General features: G+C 31.7%; 3 protein-coding genes across 6 annotated transcripts in view; 1 reads left to right on the top strand and 2 right to left on the bottom strand.

Annotated features, from left to right (window-relative positions):
- LOC107025609 (probable glutathione S-transferase parA) overlaps positions 1–550 on the top strand; it is a 5,016-nt gene extending 4,466 nt beyond the window's left edge. The window contains 1 exon segment of the mRNA XM_027918533.1: positions 139–550. Within this exon segment, the coding sequence (XP_027774334.1) occupies positions 139–477 (339 nt within the window). The 3' untranslated portion in view covers positions 478–550.
- A 1,743-nt stretch (positions 551–2,293) lies between these two features.
- LOC107024157 (nucleobase-ascorbate transporter 1) lies at positions 2,294–6,878 on the bottom strand. 2 transcript variants are annotated; one of them, XM_015225070.2, is made up of 14 exons: positions 6,562–6,873; positions 5,415–5,512; positions 5,094–5,270; positions 4,602–4,702; positions 4,444–4,519; positions 4,244–4,303; positions 3,975–4,162; positions 3,792–3,888; positions 3,536–3,622; positions 3,300–3,358; positions 3,123–3,214; positions 2,895–2,972; positions 2,659–2,819; positions 2,294–2,506 (listed from the first exon to the last, which is right to left on the bottom strand). In XM_015225070.2, exons 1-14 carry the CDS (start codon positions 6,641–6,643, stop codon positions 2,294–2,296), a joined length of 1,569 nt encoding a protein of 522 aa, XP_015080556.1. In that variant the 5' UTR covers positions 6,644–6,873. The 2 variants fall into 2 exon arrangements, 1 of the variants encoding a protein (XP_015080556.1); XR_003579119.1 differs by having other exon boundaries at positions 2,365–2,506; positions 2,899–2,972; positions 6,562–6,878.
- Positions 6,879–15,882: 9,004 nt separating this feature from the next.
- Positions 15,883–24,752, bottom strand: LOC107026210 (probable plastidic glucose transporter 1). 3 transcript variants are annotated; one of them, XM_015227098.2, is made up of 12 exons: positions 24,460–24,746; positions 24,237–24,366; positions 23,330–23,530; positions 21,047–21,146; positions 20,296–20,408; positions 18,424–18,517; positions 18,193–18,349; positions 17,340–17,486; positions 17,165–17,238; positions 16,734–16,822; positions 16,538–16,652; positions 15,883–16,410 (listed from the first exon to the last, which is right to left on the bottom strand). In XM_015227098.2, exons 1-12 carry the CDS (start codon positions 24,656–24,658, stop codon positions 16,207–16,209), a joined length of 1,623 nt encoding a protein of 540 aa, XP_015082584.1. In that variant the 5' UTR covers positions 24,659–24,746; the 3' UTR covers positions 15,883–16,206. The 3 variants fall into 3 exon arrangements, with proteins under 3 accessions (XP_015082584.1, XP_015082583.1, XP_015082585.1); XM_015227097.2 differs by having other exon boundaries at positions 16,538–16,822; positions 24,460–24,752; XM_015227099.2 differs by lacking the exon at positions 24,460–24,746 and adding an exon at positions 24,031–24,056 and having other exon boundaries at positions 16,538–16,822.
- Between the last annotated feature and the right edge of the window lie 1,774 nt (positions 24,753–26,526).

Genomic DNA, 26,526 nt, shown 5'->3' with positions numbered 1-26,526 from the left:
CTATCAGCCCCCCAACTCCGAAATTCTTTTAAAAGTTCTTTTTAACTTTTATAATAAAATAAAACTAAATGAAGTATTTTCAACATATTTCATTTAAAAAAAGAATAAAATATTTTCTCCATATTGAATTTAAGTAAGGAACTATTTATTCATAAAATATGGGTAAACTAGTATTTTATCCAACCCATTTATTAGTTAATAGAAATCTTCAAGACATTGGAAGGAGAGCTTGGAGACAAAACATACTTTGGTGGTGATGAAAAATTGGGTTTTGTGGATGTGGCTTTGGTTCCTTTCACTAGTTGGTTTTATTCTTATGAGACTTGTGAAAATTTCAGTATAGAAGCAGAGTGTCCAAAACTAGTGGCATGGGCTAAAAGATGCATGGAAATTGAGAGTGTATCAAACTCCCTTCCTCATCCTCACAAAATCTATGGTTATGTCTTGGAACTCAAGCACAAATTTGGTCTAGCCTAGCCTAGTTACTCACACCAATTAATCAAGGAAGCTTAGTAGCTCAATTTGTTTGTTACGTCAACTTTTTTCTTGTTGGCGAGTTTTTGCTTCTCCACCTTGTAATCCCTTCTTATATTTGAAAGAATTATATCAACACGTCATTTATTTCCGTAGAAATATGTTGTTTAAAACAAATATCTTAATATAGTGTATGCCAGAGTGAATTTACTGTGTAATTTATGGTGCATGTGAACCCATGATTTTTCCCGAAATTTTAGATATCTTGTATTATGATGATCTCTTTGCATCAGTATGTATAAGTTGTATATGAGATCAATTTGATATTCTTAAAGAGTTTTATGTTGGGTTTTAAAAAGGTGTGAATGGAAAATGCAGAGTTGCGACTTTTATGAAGAGTTGTGACTTTTATGAAATGTTGCGACTTTTATGAAAAGTTGTGACTTTTATGAAAACTTGCGATTTTTATGAAAAGTTGTGACTTTTATGAAAGGTGACGACCTTTCTGAAAGATTGTGACTTTTCCAAAGGTTTGTGACCTTTCCGGTAAGGCACAATAAGAACCTTTTCGCATTACCCTTTGTTTTCTATAAATTGAGGGATTTTCTCTCATTTTAATATATAATTCATGGACTTCTTCTTCAACTACTAAATCTAGTATTCTAAGTATACTTTACTGTCGTTGAGTGGTTCGCTGACACCGGAGTTTTTGGTATCTATACTCTGGTGATTGAGATCATTTTACCCTGGTAGGTCATATTCCAAATCAAACCTCGGATACTAGAGGGGAATGATTTCCTTAAGGGGACACTGTGAGTTCAGTGGAGTTGATCTTTTTCCTATTAAAGATTTTCCAGATTCTGGTACGTGTTTTACAAATTTTAGATTTGTGAATTAATTTTCAGTTATTCTATTCTTTTGTTCTTCAGTGGTTCATTAAACTTGGTAACTTCGTGTTTCTGCAAAGTTTGGTGGAATCAGTAAGATTCTTTAGACACATATTAACAACATTATTCTTTAAGAAAAATATTTCGTATATTTTTTTTTAAATCTGTTTTTGAATCTAGTTTCGCTACTAGTTTTAATTTTCTAGTTGTGAAAATGTTCTTAAACTTTGTTGTCTTACAAAGATGTTCAAAGTTTTGTTCTAAGTATGTTTGAAATACAAGATGAACAACAATTTATAACTAAGGTTAATAGTTCCTTTATATATGAACTTTTTTTTATTTAAACTGAGAAATTTTGGCAGAGAATGGGAGCAAAAGTACTGTTCAAAAATTTAAGTTTCAAAAGTCTTTCTCAAGTCGAACAGATCTTTTAGGCTTGTCCAAAGAGGCTCAAAATTACAATTCGTTTTGAAGAAAATCTTTCTTTCTTTACATAAGAATCATTGCTCCTATTAATCCCTCAACATAATATACTCAGAAGTGAAGTGAGGGAGAACTTTTTCATTATTCATCAAAGAGCAATAGTTACACAACATTGATCAGTAAGCTCTATAGATTCCTACTTGGGACCTTGCTAGCCAAAAAAAAAAGGTAGTGTACAAAGCATTCCATGTTCACGCACCACTTTTTGACCAATTGAACATCTGACTATTGAACGTGGGAAGGTAAGACCGAGACAACTTTACTGTTGCACCAAAGCTCCCTTTTTGACCTTGCTAGCGGATGCCCAAAAAAAATCAAAGAAATTCAGGTTACAAAAATTAGCTTGTGATCATGAGTCTGTAAATAAAATGATGCCTGAGGACCCACTGTGAGACTTTTATCTATCATGTTAACTTGATTGCAAAAGAGAAGTAGGCTTTTCACCCTTGCTACGTAGGAGGAAAGAACCGGTTGAGATTGAATGGTAACGTGTAGAACTCTTCGTTTCTGTTATCACCTCTGAAAGTTCTGAACTTCACCCACCAAGGCATGCCCCGGTCTTTCTTTGCTTTCTCCACATCCAGTGTGTTGTCGAGAAACACAGCAATTATTAGCCCCACCATTGGAGGCGATGTGAATATGGTGTTGACAAATGCATTGAACTGCAAAGCAAAATGCCAACATTTCAGACCAGTTTTACAACAACATACCTAGTGTAACTCCACAAGTGGGGTCTACAGAAGGTAGAGTGTATGCAGACCTTACCCCAACGTATATAATTACAGATGCAGGTGATTTAAATAGTACTACTCACCCATCCGGCATTGGTTTGAACGAGACCATGACGAGCTGGATACCAATATTCATTGAAAAATTGTGGAATTGATATCCCGAGGAACAGTGATAGTCCCGTAATTATGAGATTCCTCATACAATTCAAATTTGTGAATTGAAGAAATGACAATCCAACGGAGCCTGCAGAAGTGAAACCAACTTTACTATCTGGAGAAAATCACAAATAAAACTATGTTATCTGAAATAATAGCATACCTACAAGTCCAAACAGAACACAATACAGTGCAGCATATATCGGGAAAGGTATCGATGCAAAAACAGCCCCAAACTTCCCTGCATACAGCAAGCAGTTTTTTTTATAGTGCAGTCTAAAACATCTCGGTATTTCTAAAATTCAACATCAAACACTAGAAAAAAATAGCAAGGGAATAAATTAAAAGTGTTTAGGAAAATATATACTTGATAGAATGTGAATGTACTTGCCTAGCATAGAAAAGAATATCATGAATCCAGCAGAAATTTGAACAACTCTACGACTTCCAACTCGAGTCAATCCAAGAAGTCCCACGTTTTCTCTGAAATGAATTGCGATGGTTACTTCTTACCTATAAATCATCCCAAACTACAGAGAGGGCTATATTGTGATGCCTGAATTCTTACACGGAAACAGTGGAACCAGTGCATGTTCCAAATAGTCCATCAAGCAAAATGCCTATACCCTGCAAAATGATAACTAGAACACTAATTATTTGTTTTAAGAAAATAATGAATTTGATCAAAAGTACCCCTAGTAATGATATAAGAACAACTTAAAAGAGAATTTGATTTTACAGCTATGAAATTATTGGCGACAAAATATTAGTATCAATTAGGAAGTAGGAATTAAGAAATTCTACCTGCCATCCAATGCCACGGCTTAGTACATAGGCAGGAGGTGGAGTGGCAATTGCCAGACGAGATGCTGCCATATAAGCTCCCGTTGACTGCACATAGTTAGAGTCAGAACATCCAATTTTAAGAATTTGACTAAGTACTGATCGTTGATTAACTATGCCTCAATCCAACAGCAGTTTGTAAAATATACTCCTCAACTAAATCATTTCAAGTCAGTTTGCAAAATGAATGAAGAAAAGAAGCAGGACTGTTAAGTACCTCAACCATTGAGACAACAACTGCAGACATCATAGCAAAAGAATGCCCCGCTGCAAACGTAGGAGGACCCCACTGCAGGGGATATGGGAATTTGAACCTGAAATTATATAGCAAAGGGAAGTTCAAAAACATTGGGGCACATCAATAATTGTATTTTAAAAGAAAACCAAGCACTTAACACACCATGGAGCAGTAGAAATGAGATTTGCTCTATCAGTGCGGCAATTATGTTGAGTTAAAGCATGTTTGCCATGGTACGCCCCACTAGCCGTCAGAATAATGGAATATATCCAGATAATGGAAACACAAATCAAAACAGGGAATCGCTCGAAAATTGGAAAATCCCTCATTGGTTTAACATTCTTTAGATACTGCAAAAACATATGTGTTACTTGAGTGAACTCAAGCAAGTATGAGTGAGAAATGTTCCATTATTTTAAAGCAACACTTACTTGTGACAAACCAATGACCAACAATAGCATTGGAAGCCCAATTTCAATGCAATTCCCTAACTGCAAATATGAGGAAACAAATCATTAAAAGAGGAAAAAAATAAAGAGAAGCCTTATAGAACTTTAAAAAGCATCAAAGGAAGTTCCAACAATGGTGAGACAAGTGGCTTCCCAGTGTGAAAGTGGCAAGAACTACTTACTGCAGGAAAACCTCGCTGAAATAAGCCGAAACCAACTAATCCCACAACAGGTGCCATCCCAAGGGGACTGAAAAACCTGTAAATGAGCAGCAAGCCAGTCAAGAATATGACCAAGTACTTACTCTATTTAACTGAGCAATAAAATAGCAGTATCATACCGTGAGAAGAGCCCCCAAACTTGGCTGTATCCCAAAATAATTTGAATGCTAGCTGCAACAATTAAAGCTCCTTGAATAGCTCGCATCGTATGTACAAATCTCTGCGGAATAGTTGAATCCTTAAACATCTTTTCGTAGAAGATTATGGGTACAATATGAAAAAGAACTAAAGTACGGATCGATATATCTCAATTGACCAGGTTTACAAAACCAACGCAGCCTTGGCAGTACATAATATTAATGATGCAATAAGGATTGTTTTCAGATCAATCACCGGAGAAAATATAGAAAGAAGGTATAATTTGTGTGCAATGAACTGGAAGAAGAAACACATAAAAGCTCACTTGCTGAATTTGCCAGTATATATCAGTCTAAAAAAAGGACTAACATGGTGGCGTAGCATTTTAAAGACATCAAATATTTTACCCTTCAAAGAGTCTGCTGATCATTGAAACAAATCTGATTGAGAAGTGACCGAGTTCGAGCACTTACTACATGTGGATCACTAATTCGTTGAAGATGTGAGTCGCTAATTATATAGACTATAGGAATGACATATGCAAAGGAACCTCCAACAACAGCGGGCAACCGAGTTCCAAACAATGCTTGGAGAAGTGTATTTATTCCAGCCACAAAGAGTAGCGTTTGTATAACCCTTGCTTTGTCCCCCTGAATAGAGAAATGACAGATCTTTTTGATGAGTAAATGAGCTTGAAATTTCACTGCTTTATGCTAATACAGAGATATCAGTTCTTTCCACTGTTGCACATGGACTGTGATACATATGATAAGATAACTAGAGGATCAGCTTACATCTGATCCGCCCATCAAGGGTACAAGTGCTGAGGGGATCATCACACTTGTGCCGAGCACTAATATGTAATTTTGAAAGGCTAACAAGATGGTTTCAACTGCAGATAAGAAAAATTTGCTTTAGTAAATACACAAGGTGATAATGATGACACTTCATACTGATGTTGTCTAATGATTAGCTAGACAGGACAGTTAAAAACAATAATAAGTACGAACAACAACTAAAACTACTAGTACGCCTCAACCCAAGCAATTTAGGGGGCGGGACTGTTCAAAAAGAAACGAAAAGAACACGCATAACCTATTAAATATTTTGAACTTTTCTATACTATCAATAGTTTCCCCATGTTTAATACACAATAATCTGCACAAGAAAAGTTTATATTTGTCGCAAAAATTGAATAATCAGACGAGTCCCAATGTTAAATGGCACTCATGTGTCAGCATTCTTCTAAAAAACAACTGATTAGAGATTAACTGAGCAAAGATCTCATCAGCCATTAGACCTTCCAAATGTCCTTCAATTGAACTACATTTATAACAAGTCTTACACTGCAATACCAACCAGAAGAAACCATCTTTTGTTAAGAAATGCTAGGTAAGTGATCTCCTCTATCAACCCCAAAAGCCCAAAATTAAGCAAGATAACAGTCATAAACAGGAATTAAAATGTCAAAGTTCCAATCTTTAATACAACAAAAGAAGAAACATCAAAAGCCCAAGAATGAGCAAGATAGCACTCATAAACAAGAAATAAATGTCAAAGTTACAATCTTTAACACAAAAAAGATTTTTTTTTTTTATCAAAAGCCAACCAACCAACATTCAGAGTACCCCATTTTGAACCATCAAACAATTAGTAAAGACAATTAAAAATATCACCTTTATAGGCACACAAAAACACAGAACCCCAAAGAAGTGTTTCAAAAGTTGCCAACTTTGAAAATGTTAAACCTTTCTCTCATCAATTCTAAATGGCCCCCATGAGCCCACTCCACTCCACTCCTCCAAAGGGAGTAAATAAACAAAAACAAGAATGTCCCCAGTATTGATTTTTCACATTCCAAACAAAACTCAAAACCAATGAAGACACAAACTGCAAGTTTAGACCAAACATGAAGTAAAAAAAAAGAGAGAGAAAATATACCCCATGGAGGATTAGAGTCTATGCAGTACTCAAGGTCTTGAAGTTGTTCCATTGGAGGATGAGAAATATCAGCCATTGTCATTTGGTTCTATTCTTCCTCTTCACAGAATCAAAACAAGAATATAACATAAAGAAGAAAGAATATTAACACACACACAATAAAAAAAAAAAACTCTAAAGAAAATAAAAGAGAGAATATTTGTGAAGAAGAGAAAGAAAGCAGAGAACTAAGAACAAAGTAAAGCACAAGACAGCAGCAATAGCACTAACACTATAACCCCCCAACCCCACAAGTTCAAAAGAGAAAAAATACATTAAAAAATAACTAACAAGAATTTTACAAGGAATAAATGTCCCTCAATATATATTATTTAAAAACAAACATTCACATTATAGGGTATTTGACTATGAAAATTGTGAGTATTTTAAAAAATAATTTTTTTTCCCAAAAATTTCATGATTAAACACTTCATCATCTCACTGTGATTTTACTAACCTGAGTTAAAGAAACTAAACTGCAAATAGAGCTTTTTTAGTCTATTTTTTTGAAAGTTGTTAAAAAAAAGGGCCTGATTATTGGTTATATTACAGAAATGCCATTTTGTTGTTGTTGGGTCCCATTGAGTCAAAACTAAAAAAAATGGAATGGTAAATTTCATGTTCCATCTTCTACTGTGTCTCTTTAATTTTTGAATTTTGAAATGTGAAATTCTGTTGTAGGTCTCTATTATTAAGTAGAGTACTATTTTAGTTACTTAATGCCAATTTAATTAGATAATTTTATTTTGTGTGACCCCTTTTTTTTGTTTCAAAAAAGGTGGACAACAGTTCGATTTGCCTTTTATAATACCATTAGATGTTGAAATCTGATTTTTATATTAGTTTATGTATGTCAAAAGAAAATTGTGTGTATACTTTGAATTTTTTTTTAAACGGATAGTATAACATAATATAAAAGAAATACTGTAAATAATATTTAGTTCTGTTTTTTCAGGATCCAAAATAATCAATATTGACCAAAAATATGAAAAGCATTATATTCTTATTAGTGGTTATGCATCTTTTATTTTATTTTATTTTTATAAAAAAATGTGCATTTTTTACAATGTAAATATTGTGTTTTTATAAAATCCCTATTAGATAGGAGATGAAAAGTGAGGGGAATGAGAACAGTAGAAAATTTAACCCCTCAATGATCAAGTTAAATTTTTTATGAAGGAATATAAAGGAAAAATATCATTTTCGGGGGAGCTGAGAGTTGCAAACAATTTAAGTTTAATTTCTAAATCACTTTTGTAATTAGAAGATTTCTGTAAAAGGGATGGTTTGCCCGGTATTTTCCCCCAGTTATATGCCAAACAAAAGAAACATCGATGCCTACGCGTGTGTCAGTCTCGGGTTGAATTTCTTCTGACAGGTTAGAAAATAGTGCCCATTGACATAAAGGTGTCTGAAAATGGAGTTGAAAAACAAGTTTGAAGCACTTTGTAAAATTTGGAATGAACTCCAAAATGAATTTGTAAATTTTATAATAAATTCAAAATTTAAAATAAAGTAAAAAAAATATAAAAATTCTTGTGATCAAACGACTTCAGACTTTTTAAAATTCTAATTTTGTAAATGAACATAGACATATGTCTCGCATGTAGCCAATTAGTTAGTTTTTTAAAGGCTCAAAGTCCATCATATTTAATCTTTGTACACATTTAAGGAATCAAACTAATCAACTCTAATTAGGGTATTAGATTCAAAAAATCTCATAAGTACAAATTTAAGTGGAAAATTAATAATTTTGCAGATTGGTATTGGAAGGACAAAAACTTTTTTTTTTTGTGGGGAAACATAAGATATAGAAAAAAAACAAAAATGGTGGGGAAATTGTAATGATAATATATATACTGGTAACTATAAATTAAGGTATCTTATATGCTTTTTGTAGGTCATCATCTTTGAGAAAATGGAAAAATCATTAATTAATCTTTTTGGTTTTTGTGCATAGAATTAGATAACAAATCAAGTATTATATCACTACACTTTCAGTTACTGATAAATTTATATTTGTAGGGAATAACTTTATTAATTTTTGAGTATAATGTACTAAGTTATTTTAAAGATAAATATAAGTTGTATAGATATCAAATATCGAATGAAAAGAATATATATATATATATATATATTTCTCATTTAATCTTTTAACACCTAAAACTTAGAAAGCACCATTCAATGTCTCATCTCCAACTTTAATTTTTTTATTTTAATTTATGTGTCTTATTTATTAAGTTTATTTAAAAAAAGAATGACTTTTTTTGGCAAATTCTTTTAATTAATTCTAGGGAAAAGGATAAAATATGTCCTCAAACTACATCTAAATCACCCTAGTTTGAAAAATAAGCCACTAACGGCCCCCAAATCATGGATAAATTTTAGGAGAGTAGAATCAAGGGATCAACAGAATTGTACCCGATATCTCAAATTGAATACGTCTTGTAGAGTCCCACAAAATTTCATGTCTACAACTTTCATTCAAAAAATACTCTTGCAGTCAATACTTTTGTTCAAAATGTCCCTATAGTTACTAAAATGGGTCATAAATGCCCTTTATCGAATAAACATATATTTTTTTCTTTTTAACCAAATTTTCTTCTTAGTTAAATTATGAAAAAACTATATCTTGTTTTCTTTCTTTTAAAATCATTTTAACAAATTAAAATGTAAGGAAATTTTTTTTCTTCCTAGTATCATCTTATCAATTAAAATAAAAATAACTTCATGTACCATATCAACAAATAATATATGTTATATGTATAATATCATAGTATATCCATCATTAATTTATATTTATATAGCGATAGAAAATAATTATAATAAAATAAGACATAGTTTCATTTTCATTTTTTTTAAAATTGAAGATAAAAAATTTCTAATTTAAAAAAATATAAAGAATGTGCTAAAAAGAAAACTAATAAATATTTATTTGAAAAATGAGCATTTTTTTTTTACCCAAAATAAAATTAAAGGCATTTTTGGAACAAAGTATTGATGAGAAGAGCATTGTTGGATCAAAATACAAACAGATGACATTTTTGACCTTTTTCCCTTAATGCTAAATTTTATCCTACTTTAAAATAACATGATTTAAGTACATTTGATGTATTTTATACTTACAATGTATATATTTACTTGTCCACTATACTTTTTTGAAATGTCAACAATGTTTGTCTAGTTTATAAAATTACAATATAATTTATCATTTTGTATCTATTTTTTTACTGTTGCTACTAAATACTATTATTCATTTTTTAATTTAATGTTTAGATGACTTATATTTCATAAGAATAATTTGATAAAATTACTCGTATGATTTAGTATTTCTTAATGTCTATATCAAACTGATAGTGAATAACTATTATAAGACAGAAGAAGTATATCTTTAATTTAAATTCATAAAATTCAAAAATCTTCAATACTTTTTTAAATTACGTATTAAATTAAAAGTACATCATCAAATTAAAATAAAATCAGTATATAACACTTCAAAGTATGGAAAAGATTACACCTTCAAATTGGGATGTACATTATGTTGAAGGGAGAAAGGTGTATACCCCACAAGAATCAAAATTGAGATATCATTCAGCTGAAAAATCAAACTGTTTTTGTACCAAAAAAAATTAACTAAATCATCATAACCTTAAATCTGACATTGCTCTACAAATTTAAGACATGACACTTTTTTGCTTTTGGTCCACCAAATTTTATTCTCTTCATATTTCTTCACAAAGTTGCAAATCATTTCCCCTCTAATTATTTAGTATGATCATTCTACACAAACATTTTCCCCAACAACTTTTTAATATATATACTACTATAAACTTGCATACATTTCATTTTGGTCAAATTACCCAAAAAAAGCCATTAGAAAGTTGCGTTGCTTCATTGTGAACGTTCAATAAACGATTAATTTTTTTAAATGAAAAGGAAAATCGCAGTCGTTATTCTTTGAGTGTAAACATGATAAACCCTCTTATAACATGTACTAGACAAATTCGATGTGACAAGCTCGACTCAAAAGACAAACCTCTGACTCTTGCTGATAAGGGGTTATGAACAATCATTTATTTTTTTATTTTAAGGGGAATATGTAGATTTAAAACTTAAAACTTGAAGATTTAAGCTTTTGAAGTTGTAATTGTTGAATTTGAATTTATGTTTACACATGTATTTTACTTGAAAAATAAATTGATATTTGAAGTTGCCTAAAATTTTATCAAAGACAAATTCTCAAAATATAATTCAGAATCTACGATAAAACAGACATTTAACGTTAAGTTCTTAAAGTTTAATGTGAAATCTATTGTTAAAGGCTAGATTTTGAGAGGTAGGTAAAGGGTAATAAAAGATGAAGAGACATTGATGTTAATTGATCATGTAATTTACTGCAAATTTCAGTTTGTAGTTGTTGGAGATTTAATGAGATCTACACAAAGTACTATACTGCAATGTTTGCTCCTTGTCATCATTGTATATTTGTACTAATATCTTCAATGTCCTATCCTATCAGTAACTACAATATTTTTCCCTAAAATGAATGCCAAATGTTACAAAATATTTTTTCATAAAAAAGTATTGGTATTTTATTTATTTCAATTTATATAAAATAATATTATTTTTTAATATATCAACAAAAAATTAATATTCTTTCTCAATTAATGTCTAACAAAATACTGTCACGATTCAATACCTCTTATAATTGTGACAGTACTCAATTATCTCAATAGTAATGTCACAATGTAAAAAATATTGGCAATAAATAAGAAATATGAAAATTAATAAGCAACTAATATAGTGAAGCACAAAGAATAGACAAGTACATTTCAACTATGTTGTGACCAAATATATATAAATGGAGAGCAAATTTATACTATTTATTATAGTTGAAGGGTAAGTATGACATTTGACCCCTTTCACACTAATTGAGGAGGAGTGATCTACCTAATGAAAGTCGAAACAAAATTTGAAATTTACGAATTTTTAATAATCTCAATTTTTTTTGTTTATATCCATCCAAAGGAAATCGAACTTCTATATAGAAGGGCAGCTAATCTTAGGTGGGTTTCTTTACTATCGTTAGACCAAGTGACTCTTTTGTTATAAGATTCACGTAGCACGGGGGTTATCTAATTCTTTTATCGCTTCAAGACTGGCTAATCATACGTAATAGATTTGAATAATATCTCTGATTCTGGAAGGCACATAAGTCAAGATATTTTTTTATATATTTAATAGATTTTTAAACATAAATATAAAATTTATATAAAAGTTACTGAATTTTTAAAAGACAGCCTCCAATACTCTAGATCCACGTCATGCTCAAAGAAGGGTTTTTTTCTGAACAAGAAGAGAGTTCTTTTGGTGACAAAAAAAAATGTTGTTTTATTTGCTTTTTGTAGAGAAAAGCCAACTTTAAACACAGATTATGTAATACTTGAGAATTACAATACAAAAATAGCATATGGTAGTCAATTATTAATACCAAAAAGTCATGAAAAATGGCTATTAGCTTTCGGCTCCTTTTTTAGGGATTGGAATTGACATATTAAATTATTTTTTGTTTTATAAGACATACTTTATGTCCCATTTCATATGTCAATTTTTATCATTCAATGGAGCCTTATTGTTCAATATAATACTTTAAAAAATTATTATAGAAATTGTGATTTAATAATGTTCATGTTTTACTAACTACATAGTCTTAAAAAAAGAGTAATTTCAATTAATATTTATATATTAAATCAAAATTAAGGTTTCATGATTAAAATAAAAAGGGCTTAAAATGTGTCATTAGTAAGAAAAAGAACGCGAGGGTCGTTTTATTTGCAATAAAAGGAAATTAATAATGTGATTATTTAGTAAACATATCTTTATTGGAAGATGTTAAGTTTATTAGACTAAAATATAGATATATGGAAATAAAATAAAATATACATGTGTTTTTAGTTTGTATAAATTTTAACTTTCAATTTTGACATTAGCTTATTTAAATGATACTAGGAGATATATGGATTAATTAATCCCACATGTATAGACTATGGTATAAAAATGATACGATGATGTTAATTTCAAAATAAATTTTTTTACTTAACATGTGATAAAATAATCATATGTTTATTCCGATTTTTTCATAGTTCTTATCCTTATAATCAAACGACACCTAATTGGTAATAGGAAATAGAGGATTAGTAAATGATTAAAATGCTAACCCCAAGATTATGGAATTTGGAATAACTTGTTTAACCTTATTACACCATCAACCAAGACATCACTTTTCGATACCCCCCACCCCCCACCCCAAGTAAATAAATTCCAACAAAATCGAGTTAATTCTATTTTTGGGTTAATTATATATCTTTTATTGTTGAGTTAATTCTATGTTTTATTAAGTGTAATGCAAAGGAAACAAATCAAATATATTTGAAAGGAGAAGATATATTCGTTTCAAAAAAGAGAGTTTTAGTTGGACTTTCAGAGAGTGGAACATGTCCATATCGAGAGTGCTAATTTTCTACAAATTGACATATCTGATAATAAAGTTTATAATTACAGTAAAACCTCTATAATTATTAGTCGATAAATTAATAATTTCTCTAAAATAATATTTTCTTCTGATCCCGATTTGGATTAATAAAAAAAGTTATCAATTTCGATAAGATAATAAGATCATATATTTACAAAAGATTTATATATAAATATATGGTTCCATTAATATCATAACTTAATAATTCAATATAAGTACTAAATATATCTAAAGACAATTTAGTAAAGTATGATTGTGTTTGTATTTTTTTAAAAAAAAAATAAATTTGGTTGAAGCTCATCTCTAACTTTTCTTATTGCATCCATGAGCTTCGGTGTTGTCTTTTTGAATTGCACATAAAATTGTGAAGAGTTCTAGATGCGATAAGTATTTTCTTACGCACAACTGGTTTCAAAGGTATAATATCATCTTCAACTTTATCATCAACATTGCTTTTCTCGATAGTATCTACGGTTACTTCTAAGATGTGAACCTCTGAACATTATCACTTTCACTCGGATAATCCAACAGGTTATTATCATCTATTTTATTGTGGTAACAGAGATCATTAACCATGATCTCAAGTTCATGAATGACGTTTTCACAAGTAGGTTCATTCAAATTCCCTGAGATTGCATTACCTAAATGAATTTTACAGTGTCGAAAACAATTTACTATTGTCTCTAGCTGTATATTTTTTGTCCAAACAGGGATTGCAACATTGATAGCATCCAAACATTGATCTTTGCTAGATCAGTTTGTCCCACTTCATAGCCTTCTAATTCCTACAATAAGATTTGCTCGGATACATCTTGAAAGCTCTTATTACCACAACATCACAAGGTCAAAATTAGTAAGATACAATGATTTTCATGCATTCGTTGTACTTTATGTATAATATTTTTTATGTGAAATCAATAAATATGATACAAAAATTAGTAAGATACAATGATTTTGATATATTCAAAATTAATCTTCATCAAGTCTCAAACCATTCTTTAAATTAATAAATATTAATTTATCGATTAAGTATCTCTATAAAATAATTTAATGATCTCATCTATATTAATTTATAAAAATTTTACCGTTTAAAAAAAAAGGAGTTTATGTAAATGTGATTTTGATGGCCTTTAATGCCATAAAAATTCACAATTGGTTTTCCAAATTAACTATCCTATTTGCTACTCCGCCTCTTGCGAATACTACTTCCTCCGTCCGGTATTGTTTATCACAATTTCTATTTTTAGAGTTAAATTATAAAAATTTTGACTAACATTTTAAGATGTACTTTTTTCATCATATTAATATGCAAAAAATTGCAATTTGTAGTACTTTTCATATAGTTTTAGAATATCTAATTTTTTTGTTTAAAATATCAAATTAATGTGATCTAATTTAACTTTGAAAATTACTCAAAGTTGACTTTTGAAAAACGCAACATGACAAACAATACCGAACGGAAAGAGTATAATATAAGAAGGGTTTTGGTGAACATACGACATACCAAAAAGAAAAGAAAACATCTTCCTCTTTTCTTTTTCTTCTTGAAATATTTTTTAGACAACCTTCACACACAACCACGAGTCCACGTGTCTGAAAGTAATTGTGAAGCAACTGGCTACAACGATTGCATCCCTGAGTGAAACACTTTTAAGGCGGTGACTTGTCATGACACAATATTTACAATAATTTATTTACTGTTTTGTAAATCTTGTCACGTATCAATATTATAAGTCGTAATTCTTGTCCTCTATCAATATTCCGATTTAAAAATAACTCTCATCCGATATCAATAGTGTCTATAAAATACTCCATAATAGTTAGTAATTGGTTCAATATGACTAATTGACTATCCATTTTGCTAAAAAAAAGGGGGAACAATTGTATGTACGATTCGTATGGAGGAATTATTCTGCAAGAGAAACTATGACGTTTTACATCAATTAGACGTAATAAAATTATGGAAAAAAAAAACTTTTTGAGATTAAAGAATGGATAGTGTGAAAAGGAAGATAGAAAAAAGGGAAGAAAAAGGAAAAAAAAAATGCCTTCAAAAGGATTCCAACTTTTAAAGATTCTGGAAAGATAAGTTATATATTTTGTTTTATGAACTTTGAAGCACAAGTTACATGTTTGTTACAATGAAGATCTTATCAAGAACCTACTTGTGAAAATCAAAATTGAAAAAATTAGATTTCTATTGATTTAAAAACCTGATATAATTAATTTGATTTGATAAATGAAAAACACGAACCAACTTAATCTATGTAGGCTCACTTATTTGTGACGATGGTATAAAGTACCTTTTGATTTGTCACATTTAAACTTCTATTGATATTGAGATTCTCAAACTCAACTCAGTTACTACGCATACTTTTTTATGACAAAAGAGAGATACAACACGAGGACTTGCGATGGTGAAATGCATCGGATGAGATTTCTGTCAAGTACAAAGTATAGTCATAAGAAATAAGAAGCTACAAAATTCTGTAGTTCTTTCAACCAAATAAGAGTAACAAGGTGAAGACACAAAAAAATGGCTAATAAGGACAATAAATCAAGAAAGCACACTCTGAAATCAAATCAACTGATCTTACTGAGGCAGATATTATGACCCCACTACCTAAAAAAATCTCACTGCAAAATCTTTTTTAATAACTTCAATTTTATTGGTCTTAAATAAATACTCTCTGCGTGTCACAATTTACGTGAGTTAATTTGACTTGAAAATAAATTTTAAGAGCCTAAAATGTCTTTTGGCAATTCAAACAATTGCTCTGAAGAATATACTCTCTTTGTTTGAAGCTGAAAATGGTGCCAACAATTTACAGAGAACCTAAACATCATGTACAATGCCCTTGGAAGAAGAAAAATGACCATTTTGAGTTTGCAGAACAAACATACAAGAGTGATATCAAACTTTAATTTACAATGTTGCTTTAACTACTAGTATAAAATGAAATAAAATCGCGCATAGAGTAGTGCTATGCATGTTGTTCGACTTTTTGTTCCACAAGCCCCTGCAGTTTCTCCAGAATCTCCAATTTTTCTTCAATATGAACCATGAGATGAGATTATTCTGAATTACGTTTGCCCTGAAATTTGGGATTTAGTGACATTTCAATCTCTTCAAGGGATCGACCTTTAGTCTCAACTATTAAGAAGTAAGCAAAGGCTGTTGCCAACAATGAAACAGCACCGAAGCTTCCATAAACTGGAGCAACACCAAATTTCTGAACGAGTTCTAGAAAAAACAGACCCACCAAGAAGTTGAAGACCTGTTTATTCACCATCAACAAGTCAAGATAAATAGAAACTTAGTTTGTTCGTGCGACCTAAGTACTTAATAGATTGAAGCTAATTGGTCTGAAGCACTGAAATGACACGCATGATCTTGATACATACCCAATGAACGGAGAAACTAAAGGCCATTATCTTCCCCCGTGTCCTGCTGCTGCTGAGCTCTGGTATTATAAGACCAGTTACTGGCCCAGCTCCAACAGCAAAGGTGAATATATACCTATAGCAGAGTGAAATGTTAAAGAGAGAACACAGGGAAAATTCAAATAGTATTCTCGAGGATTTTTGCATTGATGCATACAAGAGTGTTCCCAGTATTGATAAGTTGTTGCTTATTTCATTGTCCATTGGAAAGCTGATAGCATAGACAATCAGAAACATTGATAAAGCCTGCAAAAGACAGATCGAATGGCCGTGAGTTGAGTTTTGGAAAATGAACTCAAAGAGTTTGATTTTTATTTTCCCCTTCCTCTGTTATTGGGCCAGAAGAAGGTGTGGGGAAGAAATTGGGAATCAGAAACATGCTATTATTGTGCCATAAGGGGGTGAAGGGAAGAAATTGGGAATCAGAAATATGCTATTATTGTGCCAGAAGGGGGTGAAGGGAAGATTTCGGGATCCAGAAACATGCCAGAAGGGGATGAAGGGAAGAAATTGGGACCAGAAATATGCCCCTTCAGAGAGCAATTTATGTGTGATCCTTTACTATAGGAAAGACATTTCCTTACTAACCATTCCAGCGTAGCTTCCAATTAGAAGTCTCTGCCTCCCCTGCTTATCCATCAAGTATAAAGCACATAGTGCACCTGCAAGAAACACATAGCGACAACTACACATTATCTTGGAACGACGTGAAATTTAGCAGGCCTTGTAAAGCGCGTCTCAAGTGATTGAACCCATTACATACCTGCAAAGTTGGTCAGTCCCACATATAAGCTTGCTAAAGCGCTGCTTGAGATCCCAACATCTTTGAAAGTCAAGGATGAAAAGTAGAGAACTCCATTTATACCAGCAAGCTGTTGAAGTACAAACAAGGCACCTCCAATGGTAGCAACTGCAGGAAATGAACAAAGTTGAAGCCTAATTTGGAGGATTGACACTTTTATGTGCATGCTCGTACAACATGCATAATATCAGCACTCAGCAGATTATGGCACATTTTACACCAAGATGTATGAGTATCCAACACACCAGGAAAAAACTTAAGACAACAGTGGAAGATATTAACCATGGGCTCTAGCCAAACAAGTTATAGTGTAACCAAAAATCTGTATAGGGTAGTCTTGAAAAACAATCAAAGAACATTACAACTTTCCATGAGTTGAGCAGATGATAATCAATTAAATGCCAGACATCATTTTTAAAAATGTTCAGAAGTGTTCAACTCTACGAAGTGGAGGCAGCTGTTAAATGTTGCCGGCTAACTTAAATGAAGAGCAATCCCGCGCAGCTCCAGATATACACTGTAGGAGAAGACTCATAATATTATCCCAGAAATGTGCAGTTTAAAAATTTCAAGCATATTTTAATGATATTCCCCCCAAACCCCCAAAATACAATGCGTAAGAAGTTAAATGACAACCATCAAATTCAAATCAATCTACTTGAATCAAACAAAGAAAGAAAATGGTTTGCAATGTATGGATATTTTAGGCACCTGAACGGATCAAAATTAGCACATGAAGCTTAATATATGAAATCTAATCGACCACCTTAAACCTATTAAAGGATCATGTATTAACAAACCACCTTCATACAACCTCTCGAGTGTGGTTCCTCTAGGAGCTCCAGCCAACTGCTGTTCAAGTCATCCCCATCATTCTTTAGGACAGACTCAAATTCTTTGATAGCTTTATCTACTTCTGATGAACCCCATAAGTTATTGATGACTTTTTTTGCCTCATCGAGTCTCCCAGCCTACATATATCTCTGATAGAAAAATTAGAAGCAGTACATATTTAATACAAACATGTCATGAATTAAACCGATACCTTGCATAGCCAGCGAGGGCTCTCAACGGAAAATTGCATACCAAGAGCTAGAATAAATCCTGGAACACTAGCAATATAGAGCATTGTCCTCCACCTGCCAATGTTTGGATCAAAGCACCCACCATTTGAAGCTTGAATCTCTCTTTTTTTTTGGGGGGGGGGGGGGGGAGAATGGTAACAAGTGCATTAAACAAACGAAAAACTGTACTAAGGCTGTGCAAGCCATATTTACAAGAGAACAATATCCTAACTATGTCCATCTAAGTTCATAAGAAACCTAGCATGTCTACTAAAGATTCTGCCTCCTCTACATGGAATGTGAAGCATGAATTTCTGTGCTTGTTGCATTATATGTTACCTACTTCTGGTAATAAACCATTAAAAGGACAAGAAACTAAGGGGCTGATTGGTCCACAGTCTGATTATGCATGGATTATAATGTAAGCATTGCATAGAATGAACAAATTTTCATGTGGTGAATAACAATGTATGAATTTGTAGCACAATGTATGAATTTTCATGCTACAAGTAATAATACATGGATTGTTGTAGGGATTGCCTAGTTTAAGAGAACTTTTGTCTTTAGATACTCTAATCGACATAGTGCTAAATTGATGATATGTGTATGTTTACTCCCTTTTAAAAGAGTAGGTCGAACCTCAATTAGAAGTAGTGGGTTCTTTGGAAAAGAATTTGAAAAATTGGAGGAAGATATTGAAGAAGAAAGCTAATTTGAAAATGACTTGACTCTCGATCCTTTTTTTTTGAACATGACTTGAAGCGTGTATAAATCTTTTTGAACATGACTTGATTCTATAAATAAACTTTTTTGAACATGTCTCTCTGTTGATGTCATAAACATAAAAGATTACAGATTTTACTTTGTTTCAGTTAGCTTATTTTACTCTCATTTACTTTGCAAAGTTGTATTTTGTATCTTGATTACTAAAGAGGCAAAGATGTGGAGTAAGATCAAAGATAATTTTTCTTATGCTTTTATGTCAAATTCTTTCAATTATCTTTGTTGTACAGTTGTATTTTAATATGTTTTATATTTAATTTGCTACTTTTTTGTATAAATTTTAGGAGAATGGATGAAGTATTGTCCATCTTGGAGAATCCAGTCTAGCACTCTAATTGACTGAATGGAAGATTGAATCACATACCCTCTACAAACTACATGCAAGTTCTTCCACAGAATATCTCTCATTATCTAGGCATATTTTTTGTAGCTATACTGTTAGAATTTTTTTGAATTACTTTTTACCGAATCCCTGCACCCGTATCCATACCCACGAATCCTAAAATTTCGATCATGCCGAATCAAACCTCAAATCTGTGCCCGTATTCGACACCCGAGTCCGAGTAACATAGGTTTTAAAAGAAACAAAATGCTAGAGTTTTATAGCAAGATTAGTTGTTCTAGTCCTCAAATTAAATGACCCCAAAAGCATTAGAAAATAAAATGAAAGAGGGAGGAGTATCAACTAGTTCATTGCTAGACAACAGCAAAGGATCTGCTCAATCACATAACATGAGATAGGATGATTAGAAGTTGAAATGTAAAAGTAATATATAGCCTTCAAAAAACAGAACTAATTAGACAGATAAGTGAGCATATATCTATTTTAATGCAACAACAAGATCTGTCCCCTAAGGGGTTAAATATTTTTAAGGAGTCTTAAATTCACGAAGATAGATCTAGTTTCCAGTAAAGATACAGAGTACCATCACACTTGCAATTTAGGAGCTCTTGCAACAATGCAACATAGTCAATTCAAATATACTCCAACAAAGTTCTGTACACTGCCTGTAGCATGGCATTTATTATGGAAGGTAGTGGGAGAGAAAAAGATAATTACGAGTACTCACCAGTGGGGATCATTTTCCGAAGGAATTGCCAGATAAAGTGATGCAATAATACCAATGCATGTACCAATTTGGCATAACGTCCCCAGGGAGCCCCTATATTTAGTTGGAGCAATCTACAACACAAACATTTATGATTATCTGAGAAATAAAATGTCTCTCTGACTCGCTACAGATATCTAAGAGAGCAATAGATATGTATTGTCAAGCAAAAGAGTCCCACAAGTCCTTCCCAGATCAAATGGTCACTCTCAAAAAGCTTTTCCCTCCTCAGTAAAGGATAGCTTATGGCCATGAAGGGAGAAATCATCACTCCCCAAAAAGATTCAGGGTAAGTGTGCACAAACTTGCAAACCAAAACTATCATCTTTCTGCAGCAGCGATCTTCCAAGATCTTTTAGCGTCTCTAGTGGAAGATGTCTAAAAGTACAATTTTCACCTTAAGAAATTTTTGTTTTTTTTTCTTCTTTTCCCCAAAAAAAGGCTAAGTTATGGCACATATAAAAGCAAATCTCATCCTAGATTAACACAAGCCCACATTTTCCAATCTGCAAAGGGAAAAGTAGCCCAAACCACATATTAAGTAGTTTATTCTGATTTTCCCCTTGTTGCAACAATCAGACTTACCTCCCCATGCTCCCCACCAGAAATGAACAGAAAAGTCAGATGTTAGCATCGACGCCCAAGCAGAACTTCTATTAAATTCCAGAATGAGGTCCTAGATAAAGAGATTATAAGTTATTAGAGGCATTACCTCAGAAATATAAATTGGAACTAGTACTGTATTAACACCAATTCCAAGGCCAACAAGGAATCTTCCCAAGATCATTTCTTCAATGGACTGAGCTTGTGCACTGTCAAATGAAGGACACCAGAAATGATAAATGGCAATTATTGAACGACAGGCAAATTATTATTCTCCTCCTTCCAGTTGTTAGTGATAGACAAGAAGGTTTAAAAATTGAATGAGGGTATAACCCTATTTGCAACTGTTGAAACTCGTAAGTAATGAAAAATCTGACCACCTAACAGTTCCATTTCGCATGAGATAATTATTATTTGAGAGTCATAATTTTCCTTTAAAATGTTTTGCTGTAATACTCATTGTCAAATTGTACCCTAGCCATGGATGATCTAACCAACACAATACAAGATGAGGTCCATGGTGTATGCTATTTGCTTATAGTATTGCGCTAATTGATGAACCCTAGCGAGGGTGACCACCAAAAGCTTGAATTATGGAGAAGCACTCTAGATTGTAAGGAGCGTTTGGTTTGCAAAACAAGTTATCCCGGGACTATAATATGAAAATTAAACAATAACGGGATTAGCGGATATTTTTTTTAATAGATGTTTGGTTCATTGGCTTAAAAATGGGATATACAGGGTTTATATAGAACATGTTTTGGGAGATAAAATTGGAAAAACTTCTATTTAAATTTTCACCATATGATTTTAGGAGAAGTAGAAGACAGTATATATACTGCAAGTTTGGTCTGCATGAAAGAGTGAAGCTGAGGTGACATTAGATGAGGTTACGTTGCCAAAATACATATAATTCAGATGTCTTGGCTCGTTATTCCAGAAGAATGGACTGATCACTCTTACAAAGATTGAGTGGACAATGCTTGAGCACACAGCTGATCTACTAAGCTGCTGGATCAGAAGAGGGGGGGTTGTAGAGTTCTTAGGAGCTTTGTAAATCAAGTTCCTATCTTCTGTTTCTGTAACAATTTTTGGAGGTGGCCAGCATTCCTTAATGCTGAGGAATACAACAGTACCTTATGTAAAAAAGAATGATACATATTAAATCAAAATAGGATGGTAGAAATAAAGAAGAGCTGTCAGGGTGTTACCTCATAGAAGAATTCCTACCGAAGTGAAAGAAAGATTTTATAGAATAATTGTAAGAGCAATAATTTTATATGTAAGTGAGTTGGGCCGGTAAAATCCAACACATCCACAAGATGAGTATAATAAAGATGTGGATGTTGAGATGGTTGTGCGTACATACAAGATTAGAAATGATCACATTCGCAACAGGTGCAAGTAACACACATTGAGGATAAAATGAGAGAAGATCGCTTGAGATGGTTTGTACATGTAATGTGCTGACCTGCAGATGTACCGATTCATAGGTGTGATACCACGGTGAATGAATGTATTAAAAGGGGATGAGGTGTAGATCTCTTGGAAACCATACAGACTTAAGGAAAGATAAGGCACATAGAAAAATAAGATCTATAGATGCGATACCAAATAGTTGGGGATATGTTTCAGTCATGTTGGTATGTTAACCTTAGGCCGTAAGCTTTTTAGTAATCTTTTGGCCCTAGTAGTAATTTTTATGCCAGTAGAAAACTAAGAGAATTTCTGTTGCTTTTATTTTTACTGTAATTTTAATTGGAAAAATAATGTCAATGAGAAAATCCTATAACCAAACCCAACTTGTTCAGAAGGCACAACCGTTGTATTCATTGTCAAATTCTCTGTCTTATTTTTTGTTATCCGAACATTATGCCGAGTTTCATAGAAGGAAATTATTTGTCTATGTTTTCAAATACCTTTCACTCTTTTGCTAGAGAAAACGTAACATAGGAGTACTACTATTATTTAAGAAGATCAAATTCTTGATAAGCATAACTTTATCTCTTTTCAAGATAACTTTTTTATAAAAGATAAATTACTTTCTGTCAATTCTAAGACCAGCTTCTATTAACCTACAATGGAATTTCAACTCTCATCTCAATTACTATAGCAGTTGAAGAGAAAACATAGATTGACATGAAGGGAGTAACCTTCGTATACTTTTAAATCTGAAATGTCTTGTTTATGTACTTCCTAACCCATTAATAACTGTAAATAATTTTTCTCAAATGGAATATGAATCAATGTTCAAAATAAGCCTAAACATTAAGAAGGTTGATCATACTTGGAACTGCATAATTATTTCTGGGTAAGAGGAGAATTTTGCACCTTTCAATCGCAAAAATAAAGATATATAATAAAGGCAAAATGCTTGGTATAAATAAATTACCTTACAATTGCCCCAAGAATAAGTGGTACTGTGTCAAATTGAATAGTGCGACAACAACCAAGTTTATCAACAAGGGAACCACAGGTTATGCTTCCTATGAATGCACCACCAATAAATATGCTTACCACAAGTCCTTCAAGAAATGAATTTCCCTCAAACCCAAGCTCTTTGGCAATCGACACTATAGGACCATTCATTACTCTACAGTATACAGAAAAAACTGAAAATTAATCGCAAAAGCCTAGAAAGCATACAAATTACTTCAGAAGATTTCTGGCTACAATGGAAACAAAATGCTAAAGTTTTTACGACTTCATTCACTATATAAGTTGCAATGATCAACAGTCGAAGTTTGTTTGGTAAAAAAAAACATTCAAGAGCCCAGACCAGATGCTTTTTTTCAGTGATAATGATACAATATGCAAATGTAAACATCATATTTGAACTTCAACATAAGAAAATTCGTTCAAATTAGTTCAAGCCTAAGCAATTGTTCAAGAACAAAACTGTTTTTGTTAGTACTCCCGCCATTTCAATTTGTTTGGATCTTGTGGTCTTACACCAAAGACATGTAGAACAAAGGCAAACCTAGAATTTCATCTTTATGGGTTCTGAATTTCACAATGACGATTTGAAGTGACAATAACTAGGTTCTAATTTATTATTTGTACATATAACAAATTTATTAACAGAAACCATACCTGCATGAAGGCTACTAGCTCCGTCCCTATGCAAAATGTACCAAAATATGATCTTAAACATGACAAATGGAAACTTAGAACTAAAGAGCTATCAAAAAAAAGGAAAACATTCTATTTAAAAAGAACTAAACAAGAAAGTAAAACAAACAATATGAAACAAAGCAAGTATCTATTTAATAATGAATAAGAAGAACTATTATAATTACCCAATGTGATAACCAAATAGGAAATTGGCCATTGAAGCAATCAAAACATGAGGAAAGGCAGGTAACCACCCCAAATCCCCTCCATCATCAACAACAATAACCTTTTCTAGTAACAACCCATCTTCATCATCTGGAAAAAAAACAAAAAATCTGAACTTTTTATCAATTCAATCTTGAATAAAGAAACCCAAATAGATTGTAAAAACAAAAGACTGAATAAGACCTCCGATCACAGATTCTACTTCTGGGGGTTTCTGTTTGCTGCTAGCAGAAACTTTCACCTCTTTGGAAACTGAAAAAGAGGTTAAATGGGGAAAAGGGTATTGTTTATTTCTTCTTAAATGGTCAAAATAGTGATGTTTTCGATGGAAATTGGTCGTTGAGAAGCATTGAAGTGAGTGAATTGCTAGTGCTTGCTGCATTCTATGAAGCTTCTTGTTCTTGCATAGTGGCAAAACCAGAGAGTTGAATTAATCAGTGAAAAAATTTTACGGGTCTGGTGGCACTATCGGGTTTGAATTCGGGTCAAGTGAATCGGATAGTGATTTAAGGACAGAGAGGAATTTCATTATTTATTTATTTTGCTTTTATGTGGTGTAGCACTTGTAATTTAGATAGGTGCATGAGTCAAAATGGCTCGATTATAATTTAAGAATAAGTTAAATACGATTTTAAGAAATTTAATATGTTATTATTTAATTTTTTGATATATATAAGGTATTTGACTCGTTAAAAGTTAATTAGATATATATAATTAAATTTATGAGAAATAAAATATGTATAATCAAAGCGCATAAAAATAAATATAAGATATATATAACCATAAAATTTAGCCATGACATTCATTTGTTGGACCATAGATATAAGAATGAATTAATTGCAAGAAAATTAAGCTATTGCATTCCTATTAAAAAAAAATTCACATGTTGGAATATTAATTTTCGAAAATGATCTCAAATATTCTTTTTTTGTCAATTTATTAATTTGATTTTGCTTTATATAATTTAAATCTTACGTGTCATGTAATATTATTATTTATTAATATCATTATTATTAGAATAATAAGTCACTACACAACTATCAATGTAATGATCAAGAAATAAAGATTAATTACAATTTAAAACAAATAAATATAATAACTATAGATTCAACCAATTTAAAATAGAAATAATAGAACAACAAAAATGACTATATATACCATTCAATGTGATGCTATATGGCCTATACAAACCAGCCTAATTAGTAAATTATCTACACCAAAATGCTATTTTTTATTATATTTTTAATACATGATAAATCTTGATTATGCAATCTTCAAACTTTTGACTATAAATATAAATATTTGTGAGTGTTGTGGAACTTTGAGGAGCTATCAATCTTAGTGATTTATATTATGATCGAATTGCAATTACTTTTAAGATAATAATTATTTACAATATAATTTTTATTTTGATAGATTGATATATTGTCTACTTTTCCAACAATATCAAATAAGAGTCATAATAATAGATAGAAAGCTCATCTTCTCATGCCACTATATTTAAATACTCATCTTTTCGGAGTTCTTTTATTAATTTAATAAGAACAAATTGTTGCATTTTTATTTTAAATTTCAATCAAAAACAGGAAATTCTAAAGGAGAAAATTTTGAAAATATCATATTAGTAGTGTCTAAAACTCAAACGAATTACCAGGTGCTTTAATACCAATATTAAAATATATCACGAAACAAGAACAATAAATTGTGTATTTTGCAATAAAAATCAGTAAACTCTCCGCCAAAAAACATTTCTCAAAATTAAGTTACATTAAAAAAAAGTTATATTTTTACAAGCAGTGAGTTGTGGGATGCTACTGGCAGGATTCGAACCCTCAGTAATGGATTCGAACCCTCAGTAATGGCTTCACGCACCTCTTATTGCAAAGGTTTAAACCAGCTCACCCACAACTGCTTTTGTTCTATGGGTGCTCATTTAAATTATAATAACGTATGTATCATATTTTCTATATATATATATATACAAAAAATTTCGGAAATCAATGGGTGCTCGAGCACCCGCGTCTGGCTTACTGGGTCCGCCCCTGTTTACAAGGAGAAAATATTAATTCATTGTTTTCTCTATTTTACACATATAAAATTATGCAACAGATATAATACGTATTAATTACTTGCAGTAAATTTATCTTTTAAAAATACATATTAAAACAAATTTATCCATATAACAACTCATAACTTAACTTAATATCGAATAAATAGATGGAAATCAAATGGTAAGAATATTATTTAGAC

The sequence above is a fragment of the Solanum pennellii genome, chromosome 7 (genome assembly GCF_001406875.1).
Source record: "Solanum pennellii chromosome 7, SPENNV200".
NCBI classification, from domain to species: domain Eukaryota; kingdom Viridiplantae; phylum Streptophyta; class Magnoliopsida; order Solanales; family Solanaceae; genus Solanum; species Solanum pennellii.
Note: the sequence above shows the minus strand (reverse complement) of the source record. Positions and strands in the feature narration are given on the sequence as shown.

What these genes read in the sequence shown, in the direction of transcription:
- LOC107024157 (XM_015225070.2), bottom strand. Translation starts at nt 6,643, where the DNA reads ATGACAATGGCTGATATTTCTCATCCTCCAATGGAACAACTTCAAGAC. An exon ending in AGACTCTAATCCTCCATGGG is followed by an intron (nt 5,513 to 6,561) that starts GTATATTTTCTC and finishes TCTTATCTGCAG; the next exon opens with TTGAAACCATCTTGTTAGCC. An exon ending in TGTTCTGTTTGGACTTGTAG is followed by an intron (nt 2,820 to 2,894) that starts GTATGCTATTAT and finishes TCACTTCTGCAG; the next exon opens with GCTCCGTTGGATTGTCATTT.
- LOC107026210 (XM_015227097.2), bottom strand. Translation starts at nt 24,658, where the DNA reads ATGCAGCAAGCACTAGCAATTCACTCACTTCAATGCTTCTCAACGACC. An exon ending in AGTAGAATCTGTGATCGGAG is followed by an intron (nt 24,367 to 24,459) that starts GTCTTATTCAGT and finishes TTTTTTTTCCAG; the next exon opens with ATGATGAAGATGGGTTGTTA. An exon ending in AGAGGAACCACACTCGAGAG is followed by an intron (nt 17,487 to 18,192) that starts GTTGTATGAAGG and finishes CATTTCCTGCAG; the next exon opens with TTGCTACCATTGGAGGTGCC.